Below are 16951 nucleotides of genomic sequence, written 5' to 3'. Positions count from 1 at the left end.
TTGGTGAAGCTGCCTGGCAACCACCGGGTTAATCCCTTCACTTCCAGGGGGGCTTTCAAGGGTTTATGATGGCCTTCCATATACACACACACACACATATATATATATATCTTCCTTACCTACAGAAACATTCACAGCTCCTCTTACCACACCTGGTTTTTCTGCTCGTTGCACAATAGGAGAGGAGAGAGGTGGCTCTGTCACGAAATCCTATAATTGATGGACTACTCCCTAATTTCCTGCTCTTGGGAGACTATTTATCTCAGCTGGAGGAGCTTTAGAAGTAGACACCTCAACAGCAGCATGGGGGCACCAAGTCTGTGGGGTTTCCTGCTGTTCCTTAGCGTAGCCGCGGACCTAACGCCGGCCGCCGGGTTTGTTTTGGGAAAACCAACAGGTAAGAGTGAAGATTCCATACGCGTCTGGTTAGGAACGGAATGATTGGTTAATTCAGGGGTGCCCAAGCCCCCCCCCCCCCGAGCCAGCAGGTCAGGTTTTAAGGATATCACTGCTGCAGCATAGGTGGCTCAATCTGTCCATGCTTCAGCCCCTGTTTCAGCACAGGTGGCTCATTCAGCGGCCCAGTCTTCGATTGAGCCACCTGTGCTGAAGCTGGGATAGCCTTATAACCTGACCTGTTGGGGGGGTGGGGGGGTGAGGACTGGAGTTGCGCACTCCTGGGTAAATTCATAATGTATCCAGATTTACATAATAAGGAAGTTTTTGCACTGCTATGCATGTACATAAATAGTACACACGTATAGACTGGCTAGTTACTTGACGCGTACACACATATATAATGCATACAATTATACATGGAAATGCATGAACACAGACTTGTAAACACATTGGTTTGTTAATTGGTATGAATTTATATGTAAATAATAAATGATTGTGTGTATATATAAATATATATATACACACATTTAATTAACTATTGTCTCCACATGCATTCCGTATATAAATGCCTATATATATATATTTTTTTATGAGTCATTACTGACACAAGTGAACTCTCTCCCGATGAGCGCTTAAGGCCATGTCTGTACATTCTGTGCTATATGTATGCACACACAGCTGTCTCTTACACATACAAATACTCCTTGTTTTTCCATCCCTATACACCAATAGGGACCACATAGTATCCACACACACTTTTAGTTATGCTACAATCTCTCACATTTCCACACCTACCCAAACCATTTATACTAACTCCCATCCACACACCCCTTTTGTAAAGCACTGTATACACTGTGGGCTCTCCATTCATTTATATTCACACAGATATACACACACACTCTTACATCACTTACTTTCAGAAACCATTTAACACCTCTAGCCATAATTCTCATCCACACCGGGGGAAGTACCAGCACAGATAACATTCCAAGAGACACTGTTTTTAAGTATACTCTTTGCTTGCTTCATTCATTGTAACATCTCCGGAAGAAGAGATCAGTGTATCTCGTAAGCTCGCACAAATAAAAGCATTTCGTTAGCCACAGAACGGTATCATCTATTTATTTTTTGATTATATATATATATATGTGACACACACAAACATTAATTTAAATATGTGTGTATATATATATATATATATATATATATATATATATATATATATATATAATGAATGCAGAAATAACGGAACGAGTATGCATTATTTATGTAACTGCTGGCATCCAACTATGATGTTCACTGGACTTCACGGGGGCTTGACCACTGTTGGCTCTTGTGATGTCCAGTGAACACCATCCCTTTTTTGCTAGTGTGAGATCAAATCGACCTCCCGCAGGAACGGAGTACAAGATCTGAATGCAATTAATACATCTGGACACATTGGTTAGTTATTCGGTATGCATATATATGTATATAATAATGCACTCAAACACATATATAGGCGCATTGTTACATGTCACTTAATAACCATGTGCATATACTGTATATTGATGTGATGAAGCTATTCATTCATTGATATGCATACTGCACACATGTATGCATTGACTTGCATATTTAATCGTACTTTCTTCCTATTCAATATGCGAATATGCAATGGCACCGCTCCCCTGCGCTAGTGAAGATTTTATTCCCAATTATTTACATGGAGCCGGACACTTCTCCAGCACAGGGAAGACTGCTTTGGAGCATATTAAATACAGGCTTTTGAGTAGTCTTGGCAGGTCAATATAGATTTAGATTGTAAGCTCTCCGGGGCAGGGATCTCACTTCCCAGTCTCTGACTTTGTTTGCTCCGATTATTGCATTATAATTCCCTGGGCTGTCTCTTTTGTTAAGTGCTGAGTACGCTGTGGGCGCTATAGAAATAACGATATACATAAGTCCGTCCGTATACTGTAGGTGAAGGATAATATTACAATACTCTAAGGTAGGGCTGCTCAACTCCAATCCTCAAGCCCCACCCAACAGGTCAGGTTTTTAGGATATCCCAGCTTCAGCACAGGTGGCTCAATCAGTCCCTGCTTCAGCACAGGTGGCTCAATCAGTCCCTGCTTCAGCACAGGTGGCTCAATCAGAGGCTCAGTCTTCGACTGAGCCTCTGAGCCACCTGTGCTGAAGCTGGGATATCTTAAAAACCTGACCTGTTAGGGGGACTGCCCAGCTCCCCCTCCCCCCTCCCTCTCCCTGTCCTGTCATTCGGAATTTGGAGAGCTTACAATCAAAGGCGGTATGTTGGGGGATTTGCAGGGACAAAGTGCAGGTGCAGGGGGTGGCTGGTAAATGCATCGTTGTGTGTGTGGATAATCGCTTTAAAGGTGCAGGTCCCCCAATATGACCTATGCCAAAAGTGCGCTCCCGGTGATGCCCTTTAACCCTTTGAGTGCCGGAGGGGACGCGGCACCAGAGTGCCACGCTCACTGCGGCAGGGCCGTCTTAACAGCATTATAGGCCCCCGGGCAAAGCCGTGCACGGGGCCCTGCCAACTCTCCGCTACAAGTCGGGAGATTTGAATGTGCCCATGCGTTAAGACAGCAGTGCGGCACCGCGCGGTCACGTGACAGCGGTGGTCCTTTAACCCGGTAGAGTTGGACCCACTCCTCTTCCATTGCTATGCACTGCACATCGCGTCCTGAGCTCCCTGGGGACACAGGACGCTGCCTCACCTGACAATGGCCGGTAATACGGAAACCTTTAAGAACCCCTTGATATAGCTCCTTATTCAATGTGCTTGAAAGGTATCGTCTCCTTGCTAGGGGAGACTTCAGCCAGATAGTACAAGGTGTTAAATGTAGTAATATGTCTTCAGGTATATAGAATAAAAGGCAGGGGTGCTCAACTCCAGTCCTCAAGCCCCCCTCCCCTCCAACAGGTTAGGTTTTCAGAATATACCTGCTTCAGCACAGGTGGCTCAATCAGTCCCTGCTTCAGCACAGGTCTTCGACTGAGCCTCTGATTGAGCCACCCGTGCTGAAACTGGGATATCCTGAAAGCGTGGCCTGTTGGGGGGGCTTAAAGACTGGAGTTGAGCACCCCTGTAATAAGGGGTCATTTGACGAATTACTTACTGTGTCGCTACAATGTTTTTCCTTTTACTCAGGGTCCTGCCCCCCAATCTCAGAGGAAGTCGATCGCTGCCTGATAAATCAAAAGGATGAATGCCAAGGCCACAATGACTGTGGTTGGAACGAGATGTGCTGTAGCAATGGCTGCACAAACATGTGTGTGCCGATCAGGAAAGGTAAGAGTTGGCTGATGTGGGACAGCCGTGTCAGGGGACCATTCATGTGCAGCATTATTTGAAAGACTGAGAAACAGGGCTTTTGATGGAGAGGGGGAAAGAGAAAGATGGGGTTTGATTTCCTCTGGCTGCTCCCTTATGTCTGATGTCACTATATTCAAGAGTTTGCACAGGCAGAGCACCCCGCTGTCACTCCCCTTTATCTTTATTGGCTCTCTAATAAGGACAAGATGGGCTAAGGGTAAAGAAAGCCCTTGATTTAGAAACACTCCCTCAGTCTGACATCCCTAAGAAATCCATTTTCTACTTAATTTCCCAAACAACGAGAACAGTCAAATATTTGCTTTACGTATGGTTAGATTCATGTAAGGAACCCAATAGAACAGTTACATTCTTTACAAAAGTTATATTTTGGCCGAATATGTGGGATTGCATAGTTATGAGTATATCTTCGTTTCTGTGATCTTTATGCGCCATCCAGAAAATGTATCATATGTATTAATATTAACCTTTTTTGGTCTTCTCTCCTAGAACAACCGATTTTCCCTCCAAATCCTCCTCGCCCGTTCAAACCTCCTGGACCCCCCAAACCCATCATAGACCCCCGTAAGCCTTACCCCCTTAATCCTAAACCTACACAGCCTTTTTTACCCCCAATTTGGGTTCCACTTGAGTTACCTCCTCCAGACTATCCCATTCCAGAATTTCCTCATAAGGAACTCAATTTCCCCCCTGATGTAGGACCTGGTAATTTCCCCCCTGATGTAGGACCTGGTAATTTCCCCCCTGATGTAGGACCTGGTAATTTCCCCTAAGCCTGCAACTTGCTCTGGGCCTCTGTATTTGGAGATGAAGATTGATCAAGTGGATTCTGTTTGACCAAGAGCGGAAGATAAGAAGACGTAGGAGTGTGGGCAGTGGCTTGGGTTAATACATTAATAAACCAGTATGAGTCATTTGTTGGGTAGTGAACAATGAGGAGTTAGGAACCTAAAAATGATACAGGAACCAACAGCTAAAAATGGTACCCAAGAACCCCCAAACCGGGGCATCTCCATGTCCAAGAGTGGGAGATGAACGCAGAGTGACCATATCTTCCTAACATAGAGCACTGATGGTTCACAAAGGCTGCGCATCACAGCCAGGTGGCAAACACCGTGTGATCTACGTACAGGTGAATCAGGCTTCATTGTGCATCTTTATCATGCAGTTTTGGCGCATGTAGGAAGTGTGACGGTGCTTGTCTCCGATCAGGAAGCAGACCCACATGGCTGAGGCAGTGATGGAAATAAACCGACCAGGGCCCTGGACAGAGTCCTGTAAGAGTATCCGTAGTTGGTCTGGAAGCAGGGGTCAGGGCTAGTGGCAGAGTTGCAATGTCCAAGAGACAGGCAGAGATCAGTGCAGGTGGAAGGCAGCGAGGTCGGGGTCCGCAACAGGAAAATCCAATGTACAGGGAAGCCACAGGTATAGGCATGCCACGGCATTAGGCAAGAAACACGGAAGGCTCAGGAACAGGGAAGCCACAGTGAAAAGCAAGCCACAGCAACAGGCAATCCACACGGAGGGCTCAGGAACTAGAGCCCAGGGTGCCCAGGAACACAACTTAACGTATACAATGCCCGGGGGGGGGAGGGGGAGGGACTGGGAGTCACTGGCTGCTATTTATGCCCTGGAACAGGTGTAGCCAATATATCAAGATAGAGATGGGGATGATCGGTCAGTGCTGCTTCGTAAGATGACAGACTCACCCGGTAAAGTAAAAATCAATTTATTAAGGCTACATAAAACGGATACTAAAGAACATAACAAAAAACCTCCTCCCACGCGTTTCGGGCGAGTTCGCCCTTTCTCCCCGAGAAGCAGCGCTGACATCGATCATCCCCATCTCTATCTATTATTGGATCGCCGTCGCGCAGGAAGTGCGTCACCCACCCCTTCAGGGAACACACGGCCGAGAGCAACTGACGGGACGGAGCATTGTGAGCTGCGTGAGCTCTCTCCGTGGGCTGCTGTTTTTGCGGCCGCTGGCCCCACATGGGAAGCGGGTCTGCAAGTGGTTTTTACCCCGTATCTCCAGGAGGCTATTTCCTGCTTCATTATTTTCTCATCTAGCTGGACAGCAGTAGGAGTCCTCCTAGAGAGGTCAGACGGTTTCCTTGGATAACTGTAGCCAATATATCAGGCTGCCAGTGATCAAAATGTCCACAGCAGCCAGGTAAGGGTGGGTTCCAGCCAAAGCCTGGATTGAAACCCTCACAGTATCCCCCCCTTCTGGAGAGACCTCCGGGCGATCAGAACCTGTCTCACTCTGTGATTTTGGCGACTTTGAATTATTTCCGAACTGTCTTGGACAGGCAGTAAACCTGCGGCAACGCCATTTGTTAGCGAGTACCATCTTTAGAAGAGAAAGCAGTGGTGCTGCGAGTCTTGACACGCAGAATGCATCATAGAAAGACTTGGACATGCAGAGCTGTAACAAAACTGGGGAGTCCGGAACAGGCTGAATAAGCCTGTCAGAAGGCTGCAAAACGCATGCAAGGCTTTTAGCAATAGTCCCAGAGTACAAGGCAAGAAGCATCGACTGATGCAGCAGAGAAACATTCTGGAAGAGTAATTGTATTACTCAGATTGGCACGTGGACGTTCATGAGAATGTTTTGCTCGAGGTGGAATCCGTTCACAGGGCAGCAAGGAGAGAGGCCGGGGGGACTCACAGAAAGGCACTGATACAGTTCACTTGTCACTAGCGATATATTTGTGACCGTTGGGGTGAATAAGTAGCTTTCTGCCGTGGTATGGCAATCAGTAGGAGGTCAGCACCCCTGGGCAAATGGGCTGTGGAAAGCATCAAGTTCAGATTCCGTGGTGTCCGCAGAGGAAGCGGTAGACACCGTAGAGCGAGTGGAGAGAAGCATGCCCGTGCCCTCAGTGGTAGCACAAGAAGCAGGGACGGGGCACTTCAGGCAAGGCGAGGAAGTCCAAGAGGAGTGCTTCAGTCTTTGAAGATGGCCCCACGAAATCAGGAGAGGGCGCATCAGGCACTGCACAGAGACCAGTGGGAATTTAACCTGATATTAAAGTGGGAGAGCTTGGATCAGTACGGATTAACTCATGGGTGACTGACTGCCTGGGTGGGTGACTGACTGCCAGGGTGGGCGGGTGGATGACTGACTGCCAGAGTGGGTGCCTGCCTGGGTGGGTGATTGACTGCCAGGGTGGGTGATTGACTGCCAGGGTGGGTTACTGACTGCCTGGGTGGGTGACTGGGTGGGTTGGTGACTGACTGTCTGTGTGGGTGACTGCCAGGGTGGGTGACTGACTGCCTTGGTGGGTTACTGACTGCCTGGGTGGGTAAGTGACTGCCTGGGTGGGTGGGTGACTGCCTGGGTGGGTGATTGCCTGGGTGGGTAAGTGACTGCCTGGGTGAGTGACTGCCTGCCTGGGTGACTGACTGGGTGGGTGACTGCCTTTACTGACTGCCTGGGTGGGTTACTGACTGCCTGGGTGGGTGAGTGACTGACTGGCTGCCTAGGTGGGTACCTGCCTGGGTGGGTGACTGACTACCTGGGTGGGTGACTGACTGCCTTGGTGGGTGACTGGCTGCCTGGGTGACTGCCTGTCTGCCTGGGTGGGTGACTGCCTGGGTGGGTGACTGCCTGGGTGGGTGACTGCCTGCCTGCCTGGGTGACTGCCTGCCGGGGTGACTGTCTGCCTGGGTGACTGCCTGCCTGGGTGGGTGACTGCCTGCCTGGGTGGGTGACTCCCTGCCTGCCTGGGTGACTGCCTGCCTTTGACTGACTGACTCACTGGGTGACTGTCACTGGGTGGATGACTAGATGAGTGGGTGACCTGGTGGGTGACTAGATGGGTGGGTGACTGGGGGTGACTGCCTTTTGACTGCCTGGTTGGGTGACTGCCTGGGTGGGTGAGTGAGTGACTGCCTGGGTGGGTTAGTGACTGCCTGGGTGGGTGTGAGTGACTGCCTGGGTGTGTGAGTGATTGACTGACTGCCTTGGTGGATGGGTGAGTGACTGGGTGGGTGAGTGACTGCCTGGGTGGGTGACTGCCTTGAGTGACTGCCTGGGTTGGTGGGTGACTGCCTGGGTGGGTTAGTGACTGCCTGGGTGGGTGGGTGTGAGTGCCTGCCTGTGTGTGTGACTGACTGCCTTGACTGCCTGGGTGGATGACTGCCTGGGTGGGTGAGTGACTGCCTGGGTGGGTGTGAGTGACTGCCTGGGTGGGTTAGTGACTGCCTGGGTGGGTGTGAGTGACTGCCTGGGTTGGTGGGTGACTGCCTGGGTGGGTTAGTGACTGCCTGGGTGGGTGTGAGTGACTGCCTGGGTGTGTGACTGACTGCCTTGGTGGATGGGTGAGTGACTGCCTGGGTGTGTGAGTGAGTGACTGACTGCCTTGGTGGATGGGTGAGTGACTGGGTGGGTGAGTTTACTGACCTTGACCTGGTGGATGCTGCTTCCTGCTTCCCTGCCCTCAAGACACTTCGTCCATTGTTTAATGCCTCGCTTCCCCCCCTGCCCCCGATCCCCACGGCTGCGTGAGGTAGGCTCGGGGATTTGGGGGGGAGCATGAGAGCTAGGCGAGGGGGCCGACTGGCAGGCTAATTCCCGTGGGAGCATCTCCCTCCCCGGCCCCATGTCCCCACTGCTGCTGCCCGGGGCAGGAGGCTGGCGCGGGGGGAGCTGGGTTGGCGGGCGCGGGCTTGCCATGGCACTTCCCCTCCATCCCACATTGGGAGCGGGGTGTAGCCGGCCCACAGGCAGCAGGCCGGACACCCTGCTTCCCTGCGCATGCGCGCCAAGACCTCTGCGCATGCGCATAGGGAGCGCCAGCATTTTTTTTTTCTAACACTTTTTTTTATGACTCACTTGGGCCCAGGATGCCAACCCCGGCAGACCCGCCCTGCTGGGGCCCTGAGAGTGGTTATACTAGTTACTGCAGAGGCAGAAGAGAAAGATACGCTGGTCCCTGAAGTGAGTGCCTGAGAATCAGCAAGGACTAGACTAGGTGCTGCACATGAATTAGACAAAGTTACGCTTATCTCTGAAGTGGGAGTCTGGGAAACAACAATAGGTATACCAAATCCTGTGGGGAATTTTATGGCAAGAACCTTAGAAACAAAGATGGAGTTATCCAGCATTGCATGGAACCCAGCAGTAGGGGTACTTGTCTTGGAAAAATCTGAACTAGGTATATTTAACCATGTGGGGACATTGGTGAAGGCTCTGCTTGTCACGGAAGGGGGTGTCTGAGAATACACAGTAGGTATACCAGATACTATGGGAAACTTTATGGCAAGAGCCTTAGAAACAGTCAAAGAGACCTCAGACATTGCAGGCGAATCAAAGAAACTTGATTTTAAAGCAGGAGTTTTAGCATTAACGATAGGTCTCTCACACACTTATTTTTTTTTTAGCGCAACTTTTACTTAACTGTTTTCTTGTTATTGTTAATATGCAAGCGGGTGACTGTCTTACTGACTGGCTGGGTGACTGGCTGGGTGACTGGCTGGGTGACGGATTGACTGAGTGGGTGACTGACTCGGTGACTGAGTGGGTGACTGAGTGGGTGACTGACTCGGTGACTGGGTGGGTGACTGCCTGCCCATGGGTGACAGCATGCGTTGACTGCATGCGTAGGTGGCCCCAATACATTTTAAAAAGACCCCCACCACATTTTAAAAAGACACCAACCACCCCAATACATATACAAAATACCCCCACCTCCCCAATACGTATACAAAATACCCCCACCTCCCCAATACGTATAAAATGCAGACTTACCTTTGGGATGGTGTCAGGAGGGGGGGTAGTGGATGCAGAAGGGGGCAGTGGATGTAGAGGGGGGCAGGGGCAGTGGCACCAAGGCCATGGGACCACCGCACCCGTCTCCCCCAACATCCCCACCTCCCCTCGCTCAACCAGCCACCAGTGGGTGGCAGCAGTAACTGGGGGAGCGCCGGGATGGAACCGCACCTGCCGCATGGCCACATTGGACCCACCTCCCCGATCGAGGAGGGAAGTGCACGAGGCAAGCGGGAAGTCCCGCGCGCGCCAACTGCCGGACTCGCTCCACCTCCCCGGTTCCATCTACAACCGCCTTCCTCCCGCCTGGGCAGCAGCCGTGGGGATCGGGGGCAGGGGGACTGGGGGCCCAGCTGCAACCGGCAACAGGGCCTGGCCAGAGGTCGGGGGACATTTGCAGCGCAGTTCAGCGGGGCTCCCCCCAGCCAGCGGGCCCGGTACACCAGCCCTGGCAGACCCCCCCTGTTGGCGGCCCTGGTTACAGCCCTTACTGCCGAGGAAATAGTGAGAGGTATACTTGACCTTGAAACAGGAGTGGTGGAGAATTCATCTTTTGACTCCTGGAATGCAAGGTTAGCTTGCTGAAGCGGGGGTTGGGGGGGCGGGGGGGGCGGGGGTAGGTGCCAACAAAGAATCAGCTGGGGTTGGAAGAAGAGGATGGTTGTCAAGGATTTGCAAGCTGGAGGTGATGGAAGCGATTACAGTGTCCCACGTATTCAGGAGGTCGAGTGCCTATCCAGGATTTGGCCCCATAGAGACAGCACCTTCCCTACCTCAGCGGGGTCCATATGTGGTCCGAGCATTATGTGACGGTTCTCGTCTCCAATCAGGAAGCGGACCTGCCGGGCTGAGGTAGGGATGCAAATAAACCGACCAGGGCCCCGGGACAGAGTCCTGTAAGAGTATCCGTAGTTGGTATGGAAGCAGGGGTCAAGGCTGGTCCAGGAGACAGGCAGAGATCAGTGCAGGTAGAAGGCAGCGAGGTCGGGGTCACGGTCCGGGGTCAGCAACAGGGAAATCAAATGTACAGGGAAGCCACATGGAAGGCTCAGGAGCAGGGAAGCCACAGGGAAAAGCAAGCACCAGACAAGCCACATGGAAGGATCAGGCACTAGAGCCCAGTGTGGCCAGGAACACTAAACGTATACAATGCTCGGGCAGGGACGGGGAGTCACTGGCTGCTATTTAAGCCCTGGAACAGGTGCAGCCACTATAGCAGGTTGCCAGTGATCAAATTTTCCACAGCAGCCAGGTAAGGGCGGGATCCAGCCAAAGCCTGCACTGAACCCTAAGAGGAACTTAGTTACACCTGGTGCAAAGTATTAGAAGTTAGAGTGATGCCATTTTAAACTTCTCATTTTTGACGGTCCGTCTAAGGGGCGGATTGCAGGTACATAGCGACCCGGGCGATTCCTTCAAGAGCGGCCCTCCTCCTGCAGCACCGCGTCCTCGTGGGACGCCCAGTTCTTATGGCAACGTGGCGCCTTGTGGCATTGCGGCATCGCCATGACAACGCTGCAGGAGGAGGGCCGCTCCAGAGAAGGACAGAGACGCCCCTCTCTCATTCACTCCAACACACTCTCTCTGGAAGTGCCAGTCAGGCGTCTGCAGCTCCTTGCTCCGGTCGGCCGGAAGTTGGATCCAGGCGCCGACAGGAGGGAAGAGTATTGCAGACAGTGACCGCCGGGCTGCAGCATGGGGAGGTGGGGGGCTGCAGCATGGGGAGGTGGGGAGGTGGGGGGCTGCAGCATGGGGAGGTGGGGGGCTGCAGCATGGGGAGGTGGGGGGTTGCAGTATGGGGTGGTGGGGAGCCGCAGCACCCCCCTCTCCTCCCCCCAGGGCAACCCCGATCGCCCTATAGGGCAATCCGTACCTGCTCCTAATGACACGGTCAAATTGCAAACTGGTGCATTCTGGCAAAATTCGTGTATCCTGATAGATTGGCGCAAGATTAAAATGATCTAGTTGTTCTCCAAATTACCCTGATACAAACCTGACATACCCTGTCTGGGGCATTTCATGCAAAGGAGAAGGGTTACTATAGACGCCTGTGAATATATCTGCAAGGACGGTGTTTTCTAGGTAGAATGATCTAACTAACGGGCAATAGGACTTATTTCTAACTACGCTTTCCAGCCATTAAGGGTGATACGGTATTTACTCAGAAGACCCCATCCATGCTGGAAAAACTCACACCAGGGGAGGCCAACTCCAGTCCTCAAGGGCCACCAACAGGTCAGGTTTCCAGGATATCCCTGCACTAGCACAGGTGGCTCAATCACTTCCTGCTTCAGCACAGGTGACTCTCTTTGACTGAGCCTCAGATTTAGCCACCTGTGCTGAAGCTGGGATATTGAACAAGTGCTTCGTTTTTTTCCCTCCTTGCTGAAGCTGGGATATCCTGAAACCTATTGGGGGGGGGGGGGGCTTAAAGACTTAAGTTGGGCACCCCAAGAATAATGGGTAATTTGAGGAATTACTTACTGTGTCACCACAATGTTTTTCCTTTACTCAGGGTCCTGCCCCCCTATCCCAACGGGAGCCATTCGCTGCTTGATGAAACACGGGGATCAATGCCAAGGCCACAATGATTGTGGTTGGAACCAGATGTGCTGTAGCAATGGCTGCACAAAGACATGTGTGACGATCAGGAAAGGTAAGAGTTGGCTGATGTGGGACAGCCGTGTCAGGGGACTATTCATGTGCAGCATTATTTGAAAGACTGAGAAACAGGGCTTTTTCTGGAGAGAGGGAAAGAGAAAGATGGGGTTTGATTTCCTCTGGCTGCTCCCTTATGTCTGATGTCATTGTGTGTACAAGAGTTTGCACAGGCAGAGCACCCCCCTGTCACTCCCCTTTATCTTTATTGCCTCTCTAATAAGGACAAGATGGGCTAAGGGTAAAGAAAGCCCTTGATTTAGAAACACTCCCTCAGTCTGACATCCCTAAGAAATCCATTTTGTACTTAATTTCCCAAACAACGAGAACAGACAAATATTTGCTTTAAGCATGGTTAGATTCATGTAAGGAACCCAATAGTACAGTTACATTCTTTACAAAAGTTATATTTAGGCCGAATATGTGGGATTGCATAGTTATGAGTATATCTTTGTTTCTGTGAACTTTATGCGCCATCCAGAAAATGTATCATATGTATTAATATTAACCTTTTTTGGTCTTCTCTTCTAGAACATCCGATTTTCCCTCCTAATCCTCCTCCTCCTTACAAACCTCCTGGACCCCCCAACCCCATCATAGACCCCCGTAAGTATTTCCCCTTTAATCCTAAACCTACCCAGCCTTTTTTACCCCCAATTTGGGTTCCACTTGAGATACCTCCTCCAGACTATCCCATTCCAGAATTTCCTCATGAAGAAATGAATTTCCCCCCTGATGTAGGACCTGATAATTTCCCCCCTGATGTAGGACCTGATAACTTCCCCCCTGATATAGGACCTGACAATTTCCCCCCTGATGTAGGACCTGATAATTTCCCCCCTGATGTAGGACCTGATAATTTCCCCTAAGCCTGCAACTTGCTCTGGGCCTCTGTATTTGGAGATGAAATTGATCAAGTGGATTCTGTTTGACCAAGAGCGGAAGATAAGAAGACGTAGGAGTGTGGGCAGTGGTTTGGGTTAATACATAAATAAACCAGTATCAGTCATTTGTTGGGTAGTGAACAATGAGGAATTAGGAACCTAAAAGTGATACAGGAACCAACAGCTAAAAATGGTACCCAAGAACCCCCAAACCGTGACATCTCCATGTCCAAGAGTGGGAGATGAACGCAGAGTGACCATATCTTCTTAACATAGAACACTGATGGTTAACAAAGGCTGCACATCACAGCCAGGTGGTAAACACCGTGTGATCTACGTACAGGTGAATCAGGCTTCATTGTGCATCTATATTATGCAGTTTTCAGCGCAGTTTTGGCGCTCGTAGGAACTTAGTTACACCTGGTGCAAAGTATTAGAAGTTAGAGTGATGCCATTTTAAACTTCTCATATTCGACGGGCCGTCTAAGGGGCGGATTGCAGGTACATAGCGGCCCGGGCGATTCCTTCAAGTGCGGCCCTCCTCCTGCAGCATCGCGGCCTCGTGGGACGCCCAGTTGTCATGGCAACGTGGCGCCTTGTGGCATTGCGGCATCGCCATGACAACGCTGCAGGAGGAGGGCCGCTCCAGAGAAGGACAGAGACGCCCCTCTCTCATTCACTCCAACACACTCTCTCTGGAAGTGCCAGTCAGGCGTCTGCAGCTCCTTCCTCCGGTCGGCCTGAAGTTGGATCCAGGCGCCGACAGGAGGGAAGAGTATTGCAGACAGTGACCGCCGGGCTGCAGCATGGGGAGGTGGGGGGCTGCAGCATGGGGAGGTGGGGGGCTGCAGCATGGGGAGGTGGGGGGTTGCAGTATGGGGAGGTGGGGGGCTGCAGCATGGGGAGGTGGGGGGCTGCAGCATGGGGAGGTGGGGGGCTGCAGCATGGGGAGGTGGGGAGGTGGGGGGCTGCAGCATGGGGAGGTGGGGAGGTGGGGGGCTGCAGCATGGGAGGTGGGGGGCTGCAGTATGGGGAGGTGGGGGGCTGCAGTATGGGGAGGTGGGGAGCCGCAGCACCCCTCCCCCCCCCCCCCCCCAGGGCAACCCCGATTACCCTATAGGGCAATCCGTACCTGCTCCTAATGACACGGTCAAATTGCAAACTGGTGCATTCTGGCAAAATTTGTGTATCCTGATAGATTGGCGCAAGATTAAAATGATCTAGTTGTTCTCCAAATTACCCTGATACAAACCTGACATACCCTGTCTGGGGCATTTCATGCAAAGGAGAAGGGTTACTATAGACGCCTGTGAATATATCTGCAAGGACGGTGTTTTCTAGGTAGAATGATCTAACTAACGGGCAATAGGACTTATTTCTAACTACGCTTTCCAGCCATTAAGGGTCATACGGTATTTACTCAGAAGACCCCATCCATGCTGGAAAAACTCACACCAGAGGAGGCCAACTCCAGTCCTCAAGGGCCATCAACAGGTCAGGTTTCCAGGATATCCCTGCACCAGCACAGGTGGCTCAATCAGTCCCTGCTTTAGCACAGGTAGTCGACTGTCTTCGACTGAGCCTCTGATTGAACCACGTGCTGAAGCTGGGATATCCTGAAACCTGTTTGGGGGAGTGGAGGGGGGGTTAAAGACTGGAGTTAAGCACCCCTGGAATAAGGGGTCATTTGAGGAATTACTGTGTCACCACAATGTTTTCCTTTATTCAGGGTCCTGCCCCCCTATCCCAGAGGGAGTCATTCGCTGCCTAATGAAACATGAGAATCAATGCCAAGGCCACAATGAGTGTGGTTGGAACGAGATGTGCTGTAGCAATGGCTGCACAAAGACATGTGTGCCGATCAGGAAAGGTAAGAGTTGGCTGATGTGGGACAGCCGTGTCAGGGGACCATTCATATGCAGCAATTTTTGAATGACTGAGAAACAGGGCTTTTGCTGGAGAGGGGGAAAGAGAAAGATGGGGATTGATTTCCTCTGGCTGCTCCCTTATTTCTGATGTCACTGTGTGTACAAGAGTTTGCGCGGGCAGAGCACCCCTCTATCACTCCCCTTTATCTTTATTGGCTAATAAGGACAAGATGGGCTAAGGGTAAAGAAAGCCCTTGATTTAGAAATACTCCCTCAGTCTGACATCCCTAAGAAATCAATTTTCTACTTAATTTCCCAAACAATGAGAACAGTCAAATATTTGCTTTAAGCATGGTTAGATTAATGTAAAGAACCCACTTGTACAGTTAGATACTTTAAAGTTATATTTAGGCTGATTATGTGGGATTGCATAGTTATGAGTATATCTTAGTTTCTGTGAACATTATGCTCCATCCAGAAAATGTATCATATTTATTAATATTAACCTTTTTTGGTCTTCTCTTCTAGAACATCCATTCCCCCTTCCTTTTAATCCTCCTCGCCCATTCAGACCTCCTGGACCCCCCAAACCTTTCATAGACCCCCCTGAGCCTTACACCCTTAATCCTAAACCAAAACCACAAATTTTACCCCCAATTTGGGTTCCACTTGAGATACCTCCTCCAGACTATCCCATTCCAGAATTTCCTCCGGAGGGACGCAATTTCCCCCCTGATATAGGACCTGATAATTTCCCCCCTGATGTAGGACCTGACAATTTCCCCCCTGATGTAGGACCTGACTATTTCCCCTAAGCCTGCAACTTGCTCTGGGCCTCTGTATTTGGAGATGAAGATTGATCAAGTGGTTTCTGTTTGACCAAGAGCAGAAGATAAGAAGATGTGGCAGTGTGGGCAGTGGCTTGGGTTAATACATGAATAAACCAGTATGAGCCATTTGTTGGGTAGTGAACAATGAGGAGTTAGGAACCTAAAAGTGATACAGGAACCAACAGCTAAAAATGGTACCCAAGAGCCCCCAAACCGTGACATCTCCATGTCCAAGAGTGGGAGATGAACACAGAGTGACCATATCTTCCTAACATAGAACACTGATTGTTCACAAAGGCTGCGCATCACAGCCAGGTGGTAAACACCGTGTGATCTACGTACAGGTGAATCAGGCTTCATTGTGCATCTATATCATGCAGTTTTCAGCGCAGTTTTGGCGCTCGTAGGAACTTAGTTACACCTGGTGCAGATTATTAGAAGTTAGAGTGATGCCATTTTAAACTTCTAATTTTGACGCTCTTCTCGGGCGGATTGCAGGTACATAGCGGCCCGGGCGATTCCTTCAAGAGCGGCCCTCCTCCTGCAGCATCGCGGCCTCGTGGCAACGTTGCGCCTTGTGGCATTGCGTCGCCATGACAACGCAATTATGCAGGAGGACCACCGCTCCAGAGAAGATAAGAGACGCCCCTCTCTCATTCACTCCAACACACACTCTCTCGGGAAGCGGTCCTGCGCCAGTCCGGCGTCTGCAGCTCCTCCCTCCGGTCAGGCTGAAGTTGGATCCAGGCGCCGACAGGAGGGAAAAGTATTGCAGACAGTGACCGCCGGGCTGCAGCATGGGGAGGTGGGGGGCTGCAGCATGGGGAGGTGGGGGGCTGCAGCATGGGGAGGTGGGGGGCTGCAGCATGGGGAGGTGGGGGGCTGCAGCATGGGGAGGTGGGGGGCTGCAGTATGGGGAGGTGGGGGGCTGCAGCATGGGGGGGTGGGGAGCCGCAGCATGGGGAGGTGGGGAGCTGCAACATAGGGAGGTGGGGAGGTGGGGGGCTGCAACATGGGGAGGTAGGGAGCCGCAGCACTGCTTAGTAAATACGGCCCAGTTTTCTTTCTTAGAGAAGTAAATCCAAAGCTAAGAAATTGGTGCCGGGGGGAGCGGGTTGGGGGGGTAGAATACCGGGAAACTTCTCATTTGAGAGGTGCTACCCTCACAGCGGGGATGTTTGCACATCAACATG

General features: G+C 51.0%; 1 protein-coding gene across 1 annotated transcript; it reads left to right on the top strand.

The window, feature by feature from the left end:
- Positions 1-239: 239 nt before the first annotated feature.
- LOC142502493 (uncharacterized) lies at positions 240-15884 on the top strand. The gene is made up of 7 exons (XM_075613572.1): positions 240-397; positions 3557-3697; positions 4229-4303; positions 12034-12174; positions 12708-12782; positions 14790-14930; positions 15457-15884. The coding sequence occupies exons 1-7, from the start codon at positions 304-306 to the stop codon at positions 15741-15743; spliced, it is 954 nt and encodes a 317-aa protein (XP_075469687.1). The 5' UTR covers positions 240-303; the 3' UTR covers positions 15744-15884.
- The last annotated feature ends 1067 nt before the right edge of the window (positions 15885-16951 follow it).

Source organism: Ascaphus truei, chromosome 9 (genome assembly GCF_040206685.1).
Source record: "Ascaphus truei isolate aAscTru1 chromosome 9, aAscTru1.hap1, whole genome shotgun sequence".
NCBI classification, from domain to species: Eukaryota; Metazoa; Chordata; class Amphibia; order Anura; family Ascaphidae; genus Ascaphus; species Ascaphus truei.
The sequence above is the reverse complement of the archived record's forward strand: the minus strand, read 5'-3'. Positions and strand labels throughout refer to the sequence as shown.